Source organism: Miscanthus floridulus, chromosome 3 (assembly GCF_019320115.1).
Source record: "Miscanthus floridulus cultivar M001 chromosome 3, ASM1932011v1, whole genome shotgun sequence".
Taxonomy (NCBI): domain Eukaryota; kingdom Viridiplantae; phylum Streptophyta; class Magnoliopsida; order Poales; family Poaceae; genus Miscanthus; species Miscanthus floridulus.
In genome coordinates this window covers 126,228,413-126,248,765 of record NC_089582.1, presented here as the reverse complement: position 1 = coordinate 126,248,765, position 20,353 = coordinate 126,228,413, and the positions used below count along the sequence as shown (strand labels likewise).

Sequence of the window (20,353 nt, the reverse complement as noted above, 5' to 3'; positions counted from 1 at the left end):
TCTCTTTTCTGTTTTTATTATAGTCCATGGCTCTCTTTACGTTTACAACTCACATAAACAAGAACACTATTATATTTGGAAATGGGAAATTAAACTTTCAAACGAGAAAACGAGTGGGGCTGTACGTGTGAGGTGATAATGTACATGGAGAATCTGCGGAGATTAATGGAAGCCACAGAGAACTTATTACAACTAGTATTTCAGTAACAATGCCAAGGAAGGAGGGAGGGAGTACAAATTATCTGTTTCTATATATTTGTATATATAATCCTTACAAGTGTACCTCCGTCAGCTATTTGGTTCAAACTCTTGCCATAGTCCTCGCGACATTCAAGCGAGATGGGATGGGACCCAAGAACACAAGACCGGAGACGTAAATAGCAATTTGCAGGTGATCAAGAACTACTCCTTCCGTTCCAAATTATAAGTCACTTTGACTTTTTTGTATATCTATTTTGCTATGCATCTAGATATAATATATGTCTAGATACATAATAAGCTCTATCATTATTATTCCTTCACTACAAATTCATTACATCACAGTACAATTTAAGGCTTACACACCTGAGATACCTTTATCAGTTCAGTATACACTATACTATGTGGACAGATACTACTTATTAATTCACTAGAAGCGAACAACTCTCATGTTAAACATGGACTAATAAACAAAGATGGATCCTCGAGATTACATGCATGCATGCAATTGATCCACGTCATGAAACATAACATCATGCTCGCCTCCACCATCAACGACCGCCTCCTCCACCAACACTGCCTCCAAAACCAGCACCAGCACCGAAGCCGCTGGCATGCCCACCGCCACCACCAAGACCTCCTCCAACACCACCTCCTATACCACCCCCTGCGCCGAAACCTCCATCGTATCCGCCACCAAGTCCTCTGCCACCGCCGAAGCCTCCACCACCAAGGCCTCCACCTGCACCACTTCCTACACTTAGTCTAGAGCCAAAGCCTCCACCATGCCCACCGCCGAGGCCTCCTCCTCCACCGCCTCCAAACCCTCCACCGCTACCAAGCCCTCCATAAATACCACTACCAACTCCAGCTCCACCACCGAAGTTACCATTCTGGCCACCGCCGAGTCCCCCTCCGCCTCCAGCTCCACCACCAAAGCCTCCTCCATGTCCTATTCCAAGGCTTCCCCCTGATCCAATGCCACCGCCGAGTCCCCCTCCACCTCCAACCCCATCACCAAAGCCTCCTCCATGTCCTATTCCAAAGCCTCCCCTTGATCCAATGCCACCGCCGAGTCCCCCTCCCCCTCCAACCCCACCACCAAAGCCTCCTCCATGTCCTATTCCAAGGCCTCTCCCTGATCCAACGCCACCCCAATGCGTGACCCAGCACCAAACCCACTACCAAGGCCTCCACCTAACCCACACCCACCACCATGGCCAACACCACCACTACTTCTGAAACCATCCCCAGCACCTCCGCCGAACCATGTACCTCCTCCGAAGCTAAATCGGCAACGACGTCCAAAAATGCTGCGGCCAAGCCGTGGGATGTTAAAATTAGCGCGTGCAACAGTGCTCAGCTCGGAAACAATGCAAGGAGGAGGAGAAGGAAGATGGCAGTGTGTCTAGTGCTAGACATGGCTAAGCGCAGTATGTTGGCTGGTGGCTAGCTTGAACTCTGATGTTTAGTGATGTCTCCCCATTGGCGAGCTAGGGAGCGCTAGCTATATATAGTGGAGGCATGGGCGTGTGTTCCCTGGGGGACAGGGAGGAGAGGTTTCAGGTTGAGCGGTGGCGTGCATGGATGTGGATTGTGGAGTGAGTGCGTTGATGTTGGCCGGGTTCGGTGAGCAGTTGTGGCGATGGCGGGAGAGATGGAATTTTTGAGTAACGGTGTTCAGAAGGAATATTTTTCTTGTTGCTATGGTTATCAAGTCAAAGTTTGAGAGAGAGACAGGGAGGGAGAGATGAGTCTTCGCGTTCTTAACACATTTGCTAGAATGGACAGTATGCCATGCATTTTGCTCGAAAATGACGCACCTGAATACTTCCGCGAGTTATTGTGACGAATGCTGAATCCTAACGAGTAGGCCACGGACCCCAAAAAAACGGTGCATGCATCCTTCTCGGCAAAATATCCAGTGCCTAGTTTAGTTTGCAAATTTTTTAGTGAAATGGTATTGTAGCACTTTCGTTGTTATTTGATAATTAGTGTCCAATTATAGTCTAATTAGGCTTAAAAGATTCGTCTCGTGAATTTCGTCTAAACTGTATAATTAGTTTTATTTTTTATTTATATTTAATGCTTATGCATGCGTCCAAAGATTTGATGTGATGAAAAATCTTGAAAAATTTTGCAAAATAAAGTGGAACTAAACGGTACCTTAGTCCTCTTCCAGCACTATTCCTTGGTCCTCATCCTCCCTTATCTGCAAGTGATGGATCAAATCATCTAAATCACCTTCTATTCTTCTTCCTGATTGCATTTCTGAGGTGGAATCGGCCATCCCCAACGGCACTGTTCACCAGCTCCCAGTACGCAATCAAGGCCGAGAAGCAAACCCAATGTTCGCCCTTTAATCAGCCCGAATCGCGATAGTGAGGAGCAATAAAGATCTCCTTTGATTGGAGGGAGATTTAGGAGGAACTCGCGCTAAGGATTCAGCGGGAGTACAGGAAACCTGGAGCGCACCAGGGGAGCTCTCTTTTTTTAGTAGAGCGTGCGACCTGGTTAGGGAAGGTAGGGAAGGGAATGGGCTTCAGCTATTTGGGCCATGGCTGTTCGGTTTTATGGGTGGGCTTCAGCTATTTGGGCCATGGGCTGTTCGGTTTTACGGGTAGATCGGTTAGCAGAGGTTCAAAAGCGAACCGAAAACTGACTACCGAACAAGCGAAAAATGAGAATCGAACCGAACACCGAATTAACCCACTTTCCAGGTTACTAATTCGGTTCGGTTCGGGTCGAGCTTTTGTGTGCTGAGAAGCTAAATATATATTACAACCTGAAATTCTCTTAAGGGATCTTACATTGTAACAACTTAGATGAGTGCCTATTTTTGACCATTGAATTATCACCTAAGTCCAATTTTAATCATCAAATTAAAAAATAAGGTATCTTTGATCATTTAACTATTGAAACCAGATAAATTTGGTCCTCTAGTTGGTTTTAAGGGTGATTTAACTATTGAAGCACCTTTTAGTACAAATTTATTTTGCAGCAAAAGGCGATATATTGTTTCTAAAATGTTCCCCATATCCTAGCACACCTCATAAAAAGGAAGGAGTACTGTCTTAGATATTGATGGAGACATGTTTTTACTGTTGGGCTGTCTCATGCATCATAATTTTAGTTTAGTCACGCCCAAATTCCTCTACATGTCCATCTGTGGCTGGTTGTTGATGTATTTCCCCTTTTCTGAAATAATCGCCATCTAAGTTATTAATCTTCCCTCTGAACACCTCAGGATAAACTTTCCGAAGGGAATTCTACGGCAATCCAGTTTTTTCCCCATTATTAAGGCCTTGTTTGGATGTATATGTATCCACTTTAATTCACGTGTGTTGGAGTGGATTGGAATGAAACTTATTAATTTCACTCCAATCCAATTCAACACATGTAGATTGAGATGAATACATGCGCATCCAAACAAGACCTAAGTATATGAACCTTTACGCAGAATTTGTCGAATTGAGAATTTCATGTTTGTCAAGTACAGAGTTCTAAGTGCATAGCTGAACGAGAACTTGAGTCTACAGATGCTCAAATCACATCGAAATGTTCATATTTTCAGTTTATTTCAAAATGTTCAATGAATTAGATTGAGTATTTACAGCTTAAGATTATTCCCGACATCTTTGGGCCACCCCTCTACATGTTGTACAAAAAGAACAATACAGGAATTTCAACTACAAAATCGTCCACTCACTCTCGTCAAATGGCCCAGGCGAAGATGAAGTGGGCGCTGGTGGCACCTCCGATGATTTCACATTCTTCTTTGAAAATATGTTGACCTTCTTGTCAAAAAGGTTGGAGAATATCTTCGTGTTCTTTTCCTCTGATATATTCTTGTCATCCTTTGGAGACATCTTCTTCTCATCCTTTGTTGTGCGCTTCCAGAGTGGCGGGCGATCTTTGGCCATAAAGTTGAGCTTCAGCTTGAAGCGGTTTTTATTGTCAACAGACTTTTCATCAGGTTGCTCCATGATCTGGAGAGCTTCTTCAGGGTGGGTTACTATGGCTCCCATCGTCTCGTACACCTGGCGTGCCATCAGTGTGTCATACTAGACTTCAATGGATAGACCCCGCACAGAGCGGGAGCTCTCTGCACTGGGTACGCCCTTTATAAATAGAAGAAGAATACCTTGCATATCTCATCTAGCTCGTCTTTTGACATGTCATCATGATAGATGCCAATTATGTAGTCCTTACAATCGTAGAATAATTTTGACAGGTTGCTATCTGCTGCTAGAACCAATTCTGCTGCCACAAAGCATACAGAAAGCTGGTATTCACAATAGCAATCAGTAAGGCGCTAGCATGTGTCGTAAGATAAGTAAGATCAGAACTCGTAGCTAGCTAAACAGTTAGGTGGACATTATTGAACTTACAATGACGCCAAGTAGCTGCTCAAACAATTTTGATGGCTCAATAACTTCCAACGCATCAAAGATGCTCTCCCTGCAAGGTTATATTGTTACATTATAATTTGACAGGTGTTAAAAATCAACACAGTAACTAGTCAATATATTTTCTACTCACACAGCTAAATCTTCATCATATATAGGAGTCTGTTCAACAGCAGGTATTGGTTTTGCAGCCTCCCAGAGTTCCTTCCACAAGTTACCTTCTAGATAACCACACCACATCAAATGAAAATACTTGGATACATGGTAGCTTATACGGGCGCATGCAGAAGAGATAGTTATCAGTTATCACCTTTTGTTTGCATTCTATCACTTAACCGCCCACGTCTAGATGAGCCTTCCCTGACTGTGGTACAGTTTGCAGCACAATCCTCAGACCAATCAGGAGGAGAGTGCCATCTAACGAAGTCTTCCAGGACACAACCAGGATTTGCTGCCTGTTATGAAAAAGGAATTGCCTCTTTATGAAGTTCACTTTAACAGCATTTGTATTCTCTAAGAAGAAGGGCTTTAAACTTGCCTTGAAAGCCTGCATATCTGATAGAAGTTGAGAGCATCCAGCACCAAGACTGAGAAATAATAAAAAGCATCACAAACATTGTTCTATTACTTAACTGTGGTGACTTCGTGAATTTCGAGATCTGCCGGCTCAGTCATTCGGAGGTGCTCATAGGGGTAGGGGTTAGCGTACGTGTGTTCATAGGGGTGAGTGTGCGTGCGTGTTGTGAGCGTCTACGTTGTACTGTGTAATTCTAAAAAAAAAATTGTATTGACAGAAATGAAGATATTGGACAGCATCACAAAAAGGATCAGATTTGCAAAAGGAAGCAGTTACCAATGAAACCCAATAAAAACTGAAATGGGTTATGGGGATATGTATTGAACTACGAGTAGTCTTACATTTAACTAGTGGCCTTCCAGAAGTAGAGTAGTACATAAGAAAATTTGGCGTACCTTCCTGTCCGTAACACTAGCTCCTCTGTTTCTTTTATAAGCTCTGCTGTCATGATGGGGCCTTCCTGAAGATAGGTTATCGCAGATTCAGAAATAATGAAAGGAAGCATTATAAAAAGATGAACTCTAAGTCTGGAAAAGCAACAGAGCATCTTACCTGCAGTGTCGGGGAATAGATAGGCTCACCAGTTTCCAGCAATGTTAAGTCCTCAGATGACTGATCAGCACCAAGTCGAAGGACATAATCACCAGTACTATCTCTTGCATACATCTCGCTGTCAGGAGACTTCCCTTTTGACAACCTGGGTTCTGATTTATCAATACTTGCCTGCTTTAGCAAGGAATCCAGTGACTCCTTAGCTGCTTTCCTTCGCTTTTTCCTGGCAATGCAGCAATTTACAACTTGGATCTCCTGATGTAGTAAACAAGAATTCAAGTCTGGAGCAGCCTCAAGTGGCATTAGAGGCACAGGTTGCCAGTCGGACCATAGTTTTCTCAACTGCATGTAGAAAAAAACAATTGTGTTTACATTATTGATTATTCGTATCTAATAAATCAGTGCCATACTCATTTTATTCTCCTGGGAACAAAATTAGTTGTCACATGTAATGACTTTATTGACTTTATGCCTAGTTTAGTGAAACATCATGACAAGGTAGTCTTTCTGAACGGCATAGCCAAGACACACCAATTACAAGGTATTTTGCTAATTTATGAGGAGCAATTTACCTACATACTACCCACCTCAAGAACAACTGATTGCCAAAAAAATGCCATCTTGTGCACAGAACTAATGCTGCCAATGACCACTGCTAAATGATGAATAAAAGTTCCAGGTGGTGCACCATGTAGATCCTTGGACACAGATCTTGAATGAACCAATTCAGGGAAACATTGACTTCCTTCGAGTGAAAACTGTTCCTCTGAAAAGAAAATCATGTATCATCATAATTTCAAATGACAATGCAAACTAAAATCCTCAGCACATCGAATAAAGCATACCTAATTTGAACAAGGAGTACATCAAAGATTGAGTTTCTTCATCACCAAAAAATTCGGAGCTCAATCTTTCTTCCTTGTCACGTCGAACAAGTGACTTAACAACAGACAAGCTCAAACCTCCCTTATCTTTCAGCAATTGTTCTCCAGTATGCCTCATATCACTCATTGACTTGAAACTTTTCCCATTTCTACAAGAGCACAACATGATTTATACATTTTGCATACAAAATATTAAGAATAACCAAAGTGAATCCACTCATATAAATAGGAAGCTTATAGGATATGTGAATCACAAAATGATGCAACTTTGCTTGCAGAACTGAATGTACTCTTACTCTAAAAATAAAATGGACAAATGGTATTCTAAGAATGGAAAATTTAATATGATAATGTAACTTATTTATAAAACAGTTGCATATATTTTGAATAGTAAGTACAGTATGATGGATGGGGTGTTGCAATGCTTGCTAAGGAACACGGACTTACTCAATGGCAGACACCAGTTGTCTAACTATTGAAGCTGGAGGAAAGGTCAGCTTTGTTGAACAAGTTGACTCAGTTGGTATGCTTGAACAATCCTCATTCCCCGAGTGGCTTATTCCTAGTACCTGGAACCACAAAAATTTAGCAGCATACGTGAAGATCCAGCTGATTAAATAACCAATTTGTGTTTATAACAAGGAATGAATTAAATTAGAGAAATTTAAGCATTCAACAAAGAGGCCTTTTGTGGACTTGAACAAAAAATATAGGTTTTCACACTAATCGCAGAACCATGCATACTGTCCCTGACTGTTCCCACAAACTCAATATCCAGTCCAATTGACCAGAACTGAATGCTCCATTTGACTGTGTTTAACACACCCAACTGCCCCAATTTGTTATATTATAAAGAAAAATGCTCAGAAGAAGCTCAGCTCAGTCATATGCTTACATGGAATCCACACCCTGGAGCATTGACGAAGCCCAAAAAATAAGTAACAAGGTAACTACTATTATTAGCCGAAAGGTCTCAATTTTTCTAAGCACCACTATGAGAACAGAAATGCACACAAGCCAATAACAGTTCAATTGCCTGGAACAGCAACACTTCCACCACAAGTCGATCAATTCACCACTTGTCAGTCACAACAGCCCAATTGCTTCCACCTCAAGTGGATGGATTCAGCACCGAACTCAGTCACCACGTACCACCAATTCACCATGACAGCGCGAGCACCGGACTGAATGAAGCAGAGCAGAGTCCAATTGGACGAGTAGAGTGACAGGAACCCGTACCTCCTCACGCGGCGACGGCGGCTTCACGTCCGGCTCCCGCCCCGTGGCGCTCACTTCGGCCTCCCGATCCAGGGACGTCCTCGGCGACGGCGCCCTGCTACGCCCGCCGAATCCGTCGGCATCTGCGCCCCCAACCACAACCGATCCCCCACCCGGAGCTCATCAGATTCGGACGCGGAAGCGAACAGCGAAGGCGAGAGGACCCGCGCGACGGCAGACGTACGTACCTCGGAGGTCGGCCTTGATGTCGGTGAGCACGCGGGCGGCGGCGGAGTGGATCGCGGTGCGCGCGCGGGACACGAGCGACTGCGGCGCCGGCGCCGACGAGGCGGGCGGCGGCTGCTCCATGGTGTGGCCTACCTGGCAGTGGCCCGGGGCGGCGCAGGAGGGGGACGACGCATGCGGAGGAAGGGGAGCCGAAGCACGGGGAAGGGAGGAGCCTTGGATTTTGATTTTAAAAAATGGGATTTGGTAGTGGCAGGGGTGGAATTTCTGGGCGAAATTCAGGGGGCCGTCCGATCCGGCCGGGCTCGGCCGTTGGATGATGGCTGGGCCGTGATGGGGCGGTGGTGGTGGCGGCATCGTGGACATGGCTTCTGGTTCTGGGTTTTTTGAGCTGCTTTTCTACCGTGTCTTTGCTTGATCTGGTTTGGGTGAAGATTGGGTGCATGTATTTATAGGCATGGGTTTTCGGTTGATCGTTTCCTCCAAGGTTGGGTCACCAGCTGTTGATGGCGATGTGTCTGGCACGAGGGAAGTTCCTCGGAGCATGAAGACGTCAAGGATGCATCGGGATTGTCAGGCCGTAAACTATGAAAATTGAAAAGGATATGGTTTGTCTTTCGTGAATGGATATACTCGTGTTTAGGAACTACTAGGACGTCACGCGCGCTCCCCGCGCACGCGGACCTGTGTTAGGCGTCGCTGGTGTATTTGCTTGTCCTGTCGTATTATTAGGCCCGTTGGCTTTCAGCCTCTTCGTTTCGGCTAAGACGATCGTGGATTATAAGCCAGAAGTATCATTGACTGATTTAGCGTAAGCGAAAAATACTATTGTAACTTATAGTCCACCGAAACAGGCTGTTTGTCCTTCATCTGGGGCAATGAAAAAAAAGACTGAGCAGGATAAAACCTGTGTGCGCCTCTGCTTTGCTGAAAAAAATTATGTGCAGACCGGCTGCACAAACGCAGCATGCAGACCACCATTCATATGTTGACACGTGTCAACAGCACCAGTCATATGTTCACACATGTCTTCCCATCAATTGTCGAGCCGGAGCCGCACGGCCGCAGGGAAGGAAGCGCCTGAACCGTTCCTCAGCCTGGACACTTACATCGACTGGTGGTCTACATGTTGCGTCGGTGCAGCCAGTGCGCAGCCGTGTTTAGTTGTTGAAAAGTTAGAAATTTAGCTAGTGCAGTTCTTTTATTTTTATTTGATAATTAGTGTTCAACTAATTAGGCTCAAAACATTTATCTCACGATTTTCAACCAAAACGTGTAATTAGTTTTTTTTCGTCTATATTTAATGCTCCATGCACAGTATCGCAGGATTCGATGTGATAAGCTCTGTAGCACTTTTTTGGATTTTTTTTGCAAGATACAGAAGAGGACGACCAGAAATTTTACGTAAGAGGTAGGTCCATAGCTGTACATGAGTTTTGATATATACGAGGCATATGAAACTGCTAAGTTAGTCATAGTGCGATTAGACGCAGTTTGATAGTTGGTGGACCTGATTTACATAGCATCTTAGCAGCTGGTGTAGCATAGTTTGTACTGGAGTTATATAAGGAAAAGTCTAGTTTAAAGTCGTCAAAATGCTGATGTATCATAAGAACAGTAGACAGTCATGGTAAAAGGTAGCCATCGCTTTCGTCCCCCGTGTCTATTCCGCTGCTGACCTATTTGACACAGAGAAGGAAGGCATAAGGTAAGTGAAGTTTGTGTGTATTATTTCAGGATGCAGATCACATGCACAGTTCAGCAGACATATTGAGAAACATATTGAGGAACCGATCTTGTTAATATCATACTTTCATGGCGTCGGCTCAGCAAGGTTTAGCCTACACTTTGCATGTGGCATCTGGCCCAAATCGTGCGCTATTTCATAATGCAGGTGGTTAAGCCATTACTCATTACGAATCTTAACAGGTACGCAGGGAATGAGAAAGCGTTTTCGGTCTTACTCTGCATCGTTGGCAGTGTTATCATGTCCTGGTTCAGTTGTAGGGCTTTTTTGACCAAGAGTTTTCTTAGGTGCTTGCTGAATTTGAAGGGCTGAATTTTAAGCAAGCGAGTTCAAGTATGGAAAGATGACACACTTCGTTGTCGCCATAAAAAGAGGAACAACTATGTTAGATCAGCTGTTATGATATCCTGACCATATGCATTATAGAAAACCTAAAGAGTCCTCTGCTAAAGTAAATTCGAATGATGGTCTGGATTGATCATGGATGAACTTTTAATTTTATTATTCATTAGGAACATGGCATTGCTCCCTTCAGTGTCAAACTACAGCAAAGCATACATGATTTGATGTCGATTACTACAACAAACTATATAGATGAAGATTAGTCAAGGGACAACGCCTAAATAAAGAGGGGGGGGGGGGGGGGGGGGGATAAAATACCTGTGACATCCTTTAATGTTTTGGTCGTCCGCGATTATATCTGGAAGCAAAACAGAAGAAGACTGTGAGATTAATGTCAACATAATAAAGGAATACCATCTAAAGATGGAATTAATTCTGCACACGACTCAGATAAGGCAACTCACATGTAAAGAAAGGAGGGCATTTCTATTTTGTTATTTCTAATTTGCATAGTACATGCCTGACAAAAAATATGAGGTATATCAGCATAGCAGAGGTTGAAATAAATCATGTAGAAACAATGCCATAGCCCATAGGGAAGATGAAAAATAAATCAGTTTTGCAAAAGAATATGAGTACATGTTGTCAACTTGTACTGAGTTTTTTCTGTTATAACAGGAACCAGAAATGTGAGTTAGCAACCCTATTTTAACATAACCAATTAGCCATTCCTTGATCATTATATAGCAATAACAAAATAGCTGCGGATGTGAAACTGAGCCTGACACTGAGAGTCTTCATGTATTACACCTAGGAAGACAACATGGATTTAGCAAAAACACCATAAAGAATGTTCCTTGGACGCACAATAAGAAGATAACCGGGAACATAATAAAAAATCTGGACACAACTCGTTTTATATCATTTACTCCTGTCAATTCATTTATCCTATCTTGAAATAATCTTGTATACCCTTACTTTTTTATTACTACAGCAATAAACCACCACACTTAGAAGAAACCAATAAGAAAGTAACTAAAATTTTCAGGGAGATGAGAGCAGAAAGATTCGCAACTACAAATCCATTAGCAAGCAATCTGTAGCAGATCCAAGCTGTTCTATTGCACAGGCTAGAATCAATTAAAAAAAGCAAAGAATGGTCATACCTGTATCTTTGCCCAGCTTCTGAACGGCTGCAAGCCGGCCACCCATCGCTGGACTCTGACTCCCGGACGGTTTGCATCTTCGGCGGTGCGGTCGGCACCTCTGATGGCGCCCCATCGGCGGAGCCCTGCGTCGTCGTTGGTGCAGATTCACGGAGGCAGCGGCCAGGTGGTGGGCCGGCATGACTGCGACAGCAAGGACTGGGAGCGGAAAAGATTGGGACCTCGGGTAGCGGCAGCCACCACGAGCGAGGCAAGAGAGGGGTGAGAGAAGCGCAGAGGCTTGTGAGAGGTGGCCGCGTTCGCCGATGAGCAGCAAGGGCCGGTCCCTGCACCTGACGCCGCCTCGGCTTCGGACACCCACCGAGGTGAGTCGGAGTGAGGCCGGCAGCAAATCTGGGGAGCAGGGGAGGAGGACGACGTGATACCCATTGAGGAGGGAGATAGGCGGAGGCGTCTGTTGAAGAGGAGGTCGACGAACCTGCAGAGCGGAGCGGGCGAGGTCCGGACGCACACGAACCAAGGCCCTGCCGAGCGGAGGGGGCGAGGAGAGCTGACTGGGAGGACCTGGAAAGGAGCGCCCCCGATCCCGGGTCCCGGCCCCAGACCGACGACGTCTGCGATGCGTGAGGGATTGGGCTAGCCGATGGGCCCGCACGGCAGCGAGAAAGGCACGTACACGAACAGGGAACCGAGAGAACCAGTTGCAAAGCAGTAGATTAACTGGCGCGGGTCGGTAAAAATCGCCAGACGTCAAAACGGCATTTGCCAAATCCACGCGGATGACCCCGTCGTCCTCCAATTTATCCAGCGTTCAAGATCTATACTAATGCCATTTGTCTTTTGTAACTTGGCGATATATGTTTGTGTGAGGAAACGACATAATAGTTTTGCGTGGTGTATGTGTTATATTTATGATGTGCTTTTTTTATGGCTTTATTTTTGCTTACGTGTTTGAACATCACTTTCCCAGTGCAATCACCATGGCATTTGAACATTTCTTCACTCCTGTAAATTCCTCGCTTTGGTGTCACGCAATCACGTGAGCACGTAGAAGCTTTCTTCACTGCTCAGGACTCCATTTGGGACCTCTTCTCAGCTGATCATCTGGTAGACCTTTTTTTTTTTGTCAAGCATAGGTACGAGCAGAGGCGGAGCTAGAGCAAATCCGAGAGGGGTGCAAGGATAAATAATATCTGGGTGCAAATATGATGAAAACTTAGCCATTTCTACAGGTTTTTTTTTTCGTGTGTGGGTGCGCCCGCACTCGTGACTATAGCTCGGTCCATGGGTACGAGGGTACGACATAATCACAGACAAAGCCATGCGGCGCGTTAGACAAAGTCAAACAACGACCAAATTTCAACAGGAATTCTGAAAGATTTCACCACGAACCGTGCAGTGCAGTGTTAGTGTCAGCGAATGGCTCAATTCAAACCCGCACAAATGTAATTGTACTAGTAATTCCGAAACTTCTCCGGAATTTGAAAAGTTCCCATCTCTTCATGTAAGCACTTCACTTTGGTATATTATATATAAGCATGTGACAACATGGAGAACATGCCATTGAAGTCGGACATGATCCAAGCATGTGATACTTTATTAAGAATTTGAACAGCGTGGCAACGTGCCACACGATTTGTTTATACCCATGTACCCCAATCACTAACAAGTAACAACAATTGCGTTGCATAAAGGGATCAAACCAAGCAAAATGCAGACACGGTTCAGCACTAACAGCAGTATTACATGGCCTAATCTGAACTATAAATCACATATGCTTCTGACTGGCAACACTCTCCTTTGAGCCTCCCTTCAGGTTCAGGGTATAAAAACTTCTGTGCCTACTCTTCTCCAAAGTCCAAACCAATGTGTATGCGGTGCTTGTCATCCGCTCATGACAAGCTCCGATCCGCCGGCCGGCGCGAGTCACGGCAGTCTCACAGCGGCCTGGTCCGGCGACCGGCCGCCCGGCCGCAGAGGAGCGCGTTCTTGGGGATCGGGTACTCGTCGCGCAACGACGTCGACGGCGTCCAGACGCGGAGGTAGAACTGCTGCCCCAGGTACTGCCTGGCCCAGTCCTCCGACCGGACGTTCCACATGCCCACGTTGTCAAGGGGCATATAGATCGCCGTCCATGATCTGGGGTACACCTGATGGAACACAGTCACAGAGGATGGAATAATTAGCTTAGACCTTAGACCTGATGTAAATTTTACATTTTAGGATAGGGTAGAATCGTTTCTTGGTTTGATTTGATGCTGCAGGATTAAGAATACCAGACGTGTCAGAACAAAATGGAGAAATGCAAGTGTGTGTGTGTCATTTTAGGAGCACTTGCAAAAGCAAAGTCACTCGATTAGTGGTTAGACACGGTACTCAATTTTCTGGAGAAGTCACCACGACAGTGAGAGATGCTGGTGATAGCCACTTCAAAGCTGTAGGCAGGCGAAAGCAGAGTCCATAGCTTCCAGACTATGACACTACGCCTTTCCTGACGCAATCGATCACCACATCGTTTCTGAAAAGATCTTATCCTAGCATGGCGGCTGAATGGGCATTTTTGGATGCGTGAGCTGTGCCATGCTATTGGTGATGGCGAACCAAATAATGCGCCTCTACAGTGAGTGCGCCACTGGCTTGTAATGGAAAGACTTGACTGAATCATAAGCCAGCCGGCTCGACAAAAAAATCAGCATCATTTCCAACCCATTGTAGCTTCAGCTTGTAGAGCGCGTCAGAAGATAGCACAGCATCATACCTGAACAGTGTACCGCGAAACGCCGTCTCTCAAGTTGTAGCCCTGCCTGCTTGCCGGTGACCATTTTCCTCCATCCATTCTGCACACAAATTCACATCCGGTCAGTTAACCAAGATTGTTAACAATCTCATACACAATGATACAAACATTCCAAAAATTTTGAAATTCTTGAGAGTGGATTGGGATCGCAACGCACCCAACGACCCAGAAGGCGTATCCGTCAATGTGCCACGACTGCACCACGTCCTCGTTGTTCTCGAACACGATCTCCACATAGTCCCTGTAGTTGGCCCCCATGACCGACGTCTGCAGGTAGGCGCTGCCGTAGGTGGGGTTGTCGGCGATGGTGCCCACCGAGAAGACGCCGCCGATCTTGTAGTAGTCGGCGACCTTGAGCGGGGTGTCCGGGCTCACGTACGACACGCTGTTCACCGCGTAGCGCTGCTTCCCGTTGACGGCCGCCGCCGAGTTGGCCAGCCGGATGGTCCGGGTCACCGGCACCAGGCCGTAGTGGTACGACCCCTGCGGGTTGGGCCTCGGCCCGCTCGCCGTCAGGTTCCACCTGATCGAGCGGGCCTGGTTGAGTGACCAGTCGATCTGGATGGTGGGGCCCCCCGGAAGTCCGCCGGGCGCCCTGCCCGCGGAGTTGGTGTAGTGCAGGACGGCCGTGGTGGAGATGATTTTGGCGGTGAAGCGCGTGGAGACGACGATGGCGTAGTCGAAGCCCGGCTGGTCGGCGGTGAGCAGCACGGAGTAGGACTGGCCGAGGTGCACGTCCAGGGAAGAGTAGGTGGTCTGCATGGTGTGGGAGCCCTCCACCTCCACCAGCTTCATGGTGTGCCCCTGGAACCGGATGTTCAAGGAGGTTGCCAGGCCCACGTTGGTGATCCTGAACCGGTACGTCCGGCCTGCAAAACGCACCAAACAATACAATTCAGAGCTTCGTCACTCTTCAGTGCTAGCATTTCGTCAGTTCAAACTGCTTGTCGGCTTGAAATTGCAGAAATGCAGAATGGCCACAAACTTTTCAACTGATCTGCTGTAACTACTTACCGGGCTGAACGGTGAAGGTGTAGCCATTCAAGCTCCGGCCGTTGATGAGCAGCCCGTCAGGGAACCCGATCGCCTTGCCGCTGTCAAGCACGTACCTCAAGTCCTGTCCGTCCGTCCATGCAAGAACAAGTTCGTCCGCTGTCAGATGTGGTTCTGCGAATTGTCTGACGAACAAGAATGCAGCAAAGGCGGATGACGTACGGTGTGGTTGGCCTTGTACCAGTCGCCGATGAGGACGGTGTAGTCGGCGGCGGGCGGCGGGAACGGGACAGGGATCTGCGGGCGGCTGAGCACGCGGATGCCGCCGAACCCGCCGGCGGCCTTGTGGAAAGCCAACGAGGGGAAGTAGTAGTAGGTGCCGATCTGGTCCTTGGCCTGCATGATGTAGGTGAAGTTGGCGCCCGGCGGGATCGGGCACGTCGTGCCGGCCACGCCGTCCTCGAACGAGTTCCGCCGTTGCTGGAGCCCGCTCCTGCACAGTGTGTCAGTGTCAGTGTCGGTGTCAGTATCAGTGTCGGTGTCAGTGCAGAAGCGCGCGTCAGTCGACATTCATCGCTCGTTTCCCCATCTGGCATCTGCTCCTTCTCCGTTGTTTGTTGATCGACGTTGTTTCGTTTAAACAAAAGTTTAGCCTGGTCGCCTTGGATCCTTATACCAATTAGGAGTATTAAACATAGGCTAAATATAAAACTAATTACATAGATTGAGGCTAATTTACGAGACGAATCTATTAAGTCTAATTAGTCCATTGCCAATGCGGTGCTACAGTAAACATTTGATGATTATAAATTAATTAGGCTTAATAGATTCGTCTCGCTAATTAGTCTACTCATGTGCAATTAGTTTTATAATTAACTCATGTTTAGACCTAGCTAATATCCGAACGTCTGACGCTGATCTAGACCCTAGTCCATCACGACGGCGCGAAAGAACAAGTTTGAGAAATTCGGCAGCAGTTAGTTCATGTTCGCGGGGTATGTTTGGCCCTGTCCATGCAAGCTTTTCTGCTGCTGCTGATGCATAGTTTCGAGGCGCCACGTGAGTCCCTAGTTGGAATTTGGAGGTCGACCGAAACGGAGCACAACATGGAATGGAATCCGATAAACAGATTTACTATCAAATATGTAGGACAAGAACATTTCAAGAAAATCAGATAAGACTAAAAATCATGTCTGCCACGGACTTCTGTACGAATTTTTTTCCTTGGTCCCACCTTCATGAGATATCCAACCTCGAAGTCTAATGCTGTTTACATGCGAGAACGTTGAAATGACCAAATGGGATGTGTGCTTTCTTTCTTAATAATTTAATCAAATCCTTAGTCAAATCTCATAGTTTGACCAAAATGGCCCTGCGCTTCTTTTATAATCCGTCTTTTTTAGCTTGTTTTTTCAGCCGGAACAGTGTTTTTCTCTTACACCAAATCAGCCGGAACAGTGTTTCGGTTTATTTTTTTAGCTAAGCGAACGGGACCAATATGTCCAAATCATATCACCAGCGGCCCAGCGCTATAGAAATAAGATCTGTACGAACTGTTCACTGAAAGACTTTGAACAGTTCTAACACCTTTAGTTGAGGTGATGAACCGTAGAATGAAACTTGCCATTGACAACGGCGAATGTGACACTGACGAGGGAGGGCTGACTTCGAAGTTTACACACAACCTACGGCCTGTTCGGTTGGTTGGTTCATATCGTTGCTGGTTCGTGAAAAAGTACTGTTGATTGGTTTGTGTGAGAGAAAAATACTATTCCGGCTGAAAATTTACAATCATTTATGACAAGCCACAGCCAAATGAACATGCTGCTAATCATGGGCTACTTAACCTTCTTGGGCATTTCATCTAATGGGCTCGGGCCTAGGTCAGCCGCCTGTTCTATTTAGCGATTTGGGCTTGGGCTGAGTTTTTTATTCTGGGTACAGCCTGAAACATACAGGAGACCCGTCATATGATCAAGGTAATTCTGAGCCTGTCAGAAGCGGTTCAACAAAGAACGCCGGGGTTTTTTCGCTAATAACCCGTCATATGGTCAAGGTAGAAGTAGTATTTTTATTTAAGACCCGTTTAAAACACAGGAATTTCATAAGAATCGCGTAGAAATTCCACAAAAATCAGTTTCATTTTACAGAAAAAAATGTAACTCGATACATTTGGAAGTTGGAACCTTCCAATATGTACAAGCAGTCGAAAGATGTACTTTCCGGCCCCACTGTGAAGGATGTCCTAGTAGTAGCAATGAAGAAGGGTGAGTACGATAATCACTCACAGGTCACACGCAAGCAATAAAAGTGTACTGTAAATGGCACTCGGTATTTTCGTACAGGCTACACTAGCTAGCTTGCCTGGCCAAGCAGCAAGGACGGCGACGCTGCTGCAGTACTACGTGGTACCCTACGTGCATGCAATCGCCCCGTCGTCTCTCTGCCCTACTACCAAAATCGCGCGCCTACCAGCCGCGCAATCCTGCTCCAGCAGCGGCCGATCCATCGGTTCACATCTCGCCATCGCCTGCACAACCGAGCCGGCCGGCATGCAGCTGGCGACCCGTGACGCGTCCGTTCAAGTTGCGATGGCCGATGGAATGCTTCACATGCAGCGCCGCACTGCCTGCTCCTACGTATTTAACGTATCTCCAAGGACTTGCAGTCTCGGCCGCACGCATCGCGCTCACACCTCATAATAAAACCCAACGCTACGACATAATGGCGCCCAGCTGGATCGGGCCGGCCGGCCGTCTCTGCCTAGCCCGCGTTGCATGCTCTGCATCATCACTTGTTGCAGTTGCAGCTTGTATTTTCGGAACCGGCCGGTCCACCGACACTGCCCGACAAGGGCACACAGGGTAAAGTGCACCTTCGCTGTGTTCGCGTCTTGTTTTTACTGGAAATCGTAGATATTTGGCCCGCCTAATGCGACGAATGGTAAATTCCCGCGCCGTGCGTTTTCTAGATAGAAGAGCAGCTGAGCAGGTGTGGATGTGGATGGATCAACAGTAGCTGCCCGTGACCGTGAGGCCGTCACGAGTGCAGGAGGCCCGTCGACCCGGCCGGCTGCCTACCACGCGCCCGCGCTTGAGATGCGCACATGGCATGGCATGGCAAAGGGGGGTCGCCGCCGACGCTTGGGGACGTGACGGGACTGGGCACGGCCGGAGATCACGAGATGCGGGCGGCGTACTTGACAGCCCTGCCCATTATTATCCTCTCTGTCTCCGGGTCCAGACCCGGGGCGGGCAGGACCAAAGGTCCCGTTCGGCTTATTTCATATTTGGTTCGTTCGGCTTGTTTTTTCAGCCGAAACAGTATTTTTTTTTCATAATAATTCAGCCAGAACAGTATTTTTCAGTCAAAATTCAGCAAGTCAAACGGGACCAAAATATAATATAATGGCGGGAAATAGTTTGCGCAGGGAGGAACACACGGGGAGAGAGAGATCGTTTGGGGGCCTAGATCTGATCTGAACGCGTCGTCTGCATGCCTGCAGCATGGACTCTTTTTGTGTGCTGCTATGCTAATGTCCAGTCCAGTTCTGTCCTGTGTGGTTTGGTTAACAAACAATACAGGCGAATGTGACCAAACCAAATTTTTGCTGCAGAATCATGCCTCGCACTCGCACACGGCTCGGTCATGGATGCAGCTTGTTGGTCCCCTTGTCCTGCCCTAGGACAGTACTATCACACACAGGCCAAGAGGTTAATACTATTAGTATACTCTATTCTATCCTAATCGCCCAATGATGCCATGAGTTGTCACGGAGCGTGGACCTGAACCGCCGACAGACATGACATGTATTCCCGGTAGGCGATGTGGTTTTGTCCGATTAATAAGCCTAACTATGCCTCGTTTTTTAATGGACCGGTAGGTACAGTGGTGACCGGGCTCACTCAAACGGAGCAGCAGAGCACTGCCACTGCACTTGGCCAGTTCAGCTGGCCGCGTGGGCCTGTGTGAGGGGCGGTATGGAGTACAGCATTGTGCATTCGAGTAACGCCAAACAGAAAACAATTACTGATCAGTCAATCGTTGTAATCAGGGCAGAAAATGGTTACGTGCCGGACTGAATGACGCATCTCTCCCTACAACGCAAGCAGAGTTTGCTACAACTTAGACTGGTACGAATGCCATCTTACAACTTAGAACTAGATACGATTGCACGTATCGTTCAGAATTCAGATACGTACTTTCGGTTCGTTGTTAGTTGCAGATGAATTAACTGGGATCCACGAACGAGCTGCAGAGTGGTACGGGAGCGGACAATGGAGAATTTGCAGTGGGGAGTACTCCTACGTACCAGGAGAGGAGGAACGGCTCGTCGAGCTTGTTGAAGACGTTGATGATGAGGTTGTCGTTGGTGACGGCCTCCATCTGAGGCCCCGGGAACTGGTTGTTGATCAGGATCCCCTGTAAACAAACAGGCCAATCCCATTCACCACCGCTTCAGCGAGCTCCTCCTTCGCCGCGTGTGGCGGCCGGCGGCCGGGCTCGGACACCGTACGCGAAATCAACCGACGACGACAGAGAACCACGAGCGTAGTAATGTAGTAGCGCACCTGCTGCTTGACGCCCAGCGGGTAGATGTCGCCGTAGGTCACCGTCCACGTGAAGAACCGGTACGGGTCGTCGCCGGCCACGAGCAGCGGCAGGACCAGGCCGAGGAGGGAGAACAGGATACGAGCGGCGGAGGCGGCACCGGCATTGCCGCCTGCCATTGCTTCAGTTCGGAGAGCTTCAACTCGCTGGGTGGGGTTTACCCAAATGAGGGAGCAGGGCCGAGGTGGGTGGGAGGTGGATAGAGAGCAGCTGCGGGGTGGGTCGTCAGCGTGAGCGCAGATTTCGTGGAGGAGATGAAAGGAGGCCGGGAGGGGAGGAGCGGTGCGATGGGAATGGAGTGCGCGGGCGGCAGGCAGGGGAGGTGGTGCGGGGTTTTGGCTTTTGGCTGCGGCTGAGCCCGTGGCGTGTCGGTGACCTCCGCCCTGGGTTCTAGAGGCGAGGGGAGCAGTGGATCACCAATTTGGTATGCGCACCAAGGAGACCAGCGCCTAGTACTCGTAGAGTAGTAGGCTAGTACACTAGTGGTGGCCTGGTGCTGGAGTGGGGCGATGGAGATCCGGTTTGGGATGGGTTTTATCGGCTTGTTGATTTTTTTAACCGAAGTTGCTGTTCGATAATGAGCTAAGGTTTTATTTGCTGCTATATCTTAGTT

The 20,353-nt window shown here is 47.2% G+C and overlaps 2 protein-coding genes across 7 annotated transcripts; both read right to left on the bottom strand.

The window, feature by feature from the left end:
• Positions 1-3,738: 3,738 nt before the first annotated feature.
• Positions 3,739-11,935, bottom strand: LOC136542367 (uncharacterized). Of its 6 annotated transcripts, XM_066534761.1 has the most exons (19): positions 11,818-11,935; positions 11,340-11,732; positions 10,638-10,693; positions 10,492-10,531; positions 10,049-10,182; positions 9,896-9,962; positions 8,087-9,763; positions 7,860-7,981; positions 7,068-7,189; positions 6,582-6,769; positions 6,324-6,502; positions 5,737-6,078; positions 5,580-5,644; positions 5,142-5,194; positions 4,918-5,058; positions 4,741-4,828; positions 4,590-4,659; positions 4,343-4,483; positions 3,739-4,238 (listed from the first exon to the last, which is right to left on the bottom strand). In XM_066534761.1, the coding sequence occupies exons 7-19, from the start codon at positions 8,448-8,450 to the stop codon at positions 3,888-3,890; spliced, it is 2,226 nt and encodes a 741-aa protein (XP_066390858.1). In that variant the 5' UTR covers positions 8,451-9,763; positions 9,896-9,962; positions 10,049-10,182; positions 10,492-10,531; positions 10,638-10,693; positions 11,340-11,732; positions 11,818-11,935; the 3' UTR covers positions 3,739-3,887. The 6 variants fall into 6 exon arrangements, with proteins under 6 accessions (XP_066390858.1, XP_066390859.1, XP_066390861.1 ...); XM_066534762.1 differs by lacking the exon at positions 9,896-9,962; XM_066534764.1 differs by lacking the exon at positions 10,638-10,693.
• A 986-nt stretch (positions 11,936-12,921) lies between these two features.
• On the bottom strand, positions 12,922-20,130 carry LOC136546821 (L-ascorbate oxidase homolog). The gene is made up of 7 exons (XM_066538795.1): positions 19,701-20,130; positions 19,442-19,551; positions 15,352-15,622; positions 15,151-15,253; positions 14,294-15,005; positions 14,098-14,176; positions 12,922-13,489 (listed from the first exon to the last, which is right to left on the bottom strand). The coding sequence occupies exons 1-7, from the start codon at positions 19,857-19,859 to the stop codon at positions 13,277-13,279; spliced, it is 1,647 nt and encodes a 548-aa protein (XP_066394892.1). The 5' UTR covers positions 19,860-20,130; the 3' UTR covers positions 12,922-13,276.
• Between the last annotated feature and the right edge of the window lie 223 nt (positions 20,131-20,353).

What these genes read in the sequence shown, in the direction of transcription:
- LOC136542367 (XM_066534761.1), bottom strand. Translation starts at nt 8,450, where the DNA reads ATGTCCACGATGCCGCCACCACCACCGCCCCATCACGGCCCAGCCATC. An exon ending in GTACTCCTTGTTCAAATTAG is followed by an intron (nt 6,503 to 6,581) that starts GTATGCTTTATT and finishes TTTTCTTTTCAG; the next exon opens with AGGAACAGTTTTCACTCGAA. An exon ending in GGCAATCAGTTGTTCTTGAG is followed by an intron (nt 6,079 to 6,323) that starts GTGGGTAGTATG and finishes TTCTACATGCAG; the next exon opens with TTGAGAAAACTATGGTCCGA.
- LOC136546821 (XM_066538795.1), bottom strand. Translation starts at nt 19,859, where the DNA reads ATGGCAGGCGGCAATGCCGGTGCCGCCTCCGCCGCTCGTATCCTGTTC. An exon ending in GGTACAAGGCCAACCACACC is followed by an intron (nt 15,254 to 15,351) that starts GTACGTCATCCG and finishes ACGGACGGACAG; the next exon opens with GACTTGAGGTACGTGCTTGA. An exon ending in TACGCCTTCTGGGTCGTTGG is followed by an intron (nt 14,177 to 14,293) that starts GTGCGTTGCGAT and finishes ATTTGTGTGCAG; the next exon opens with AATGGATGGAGGAAAATGGT.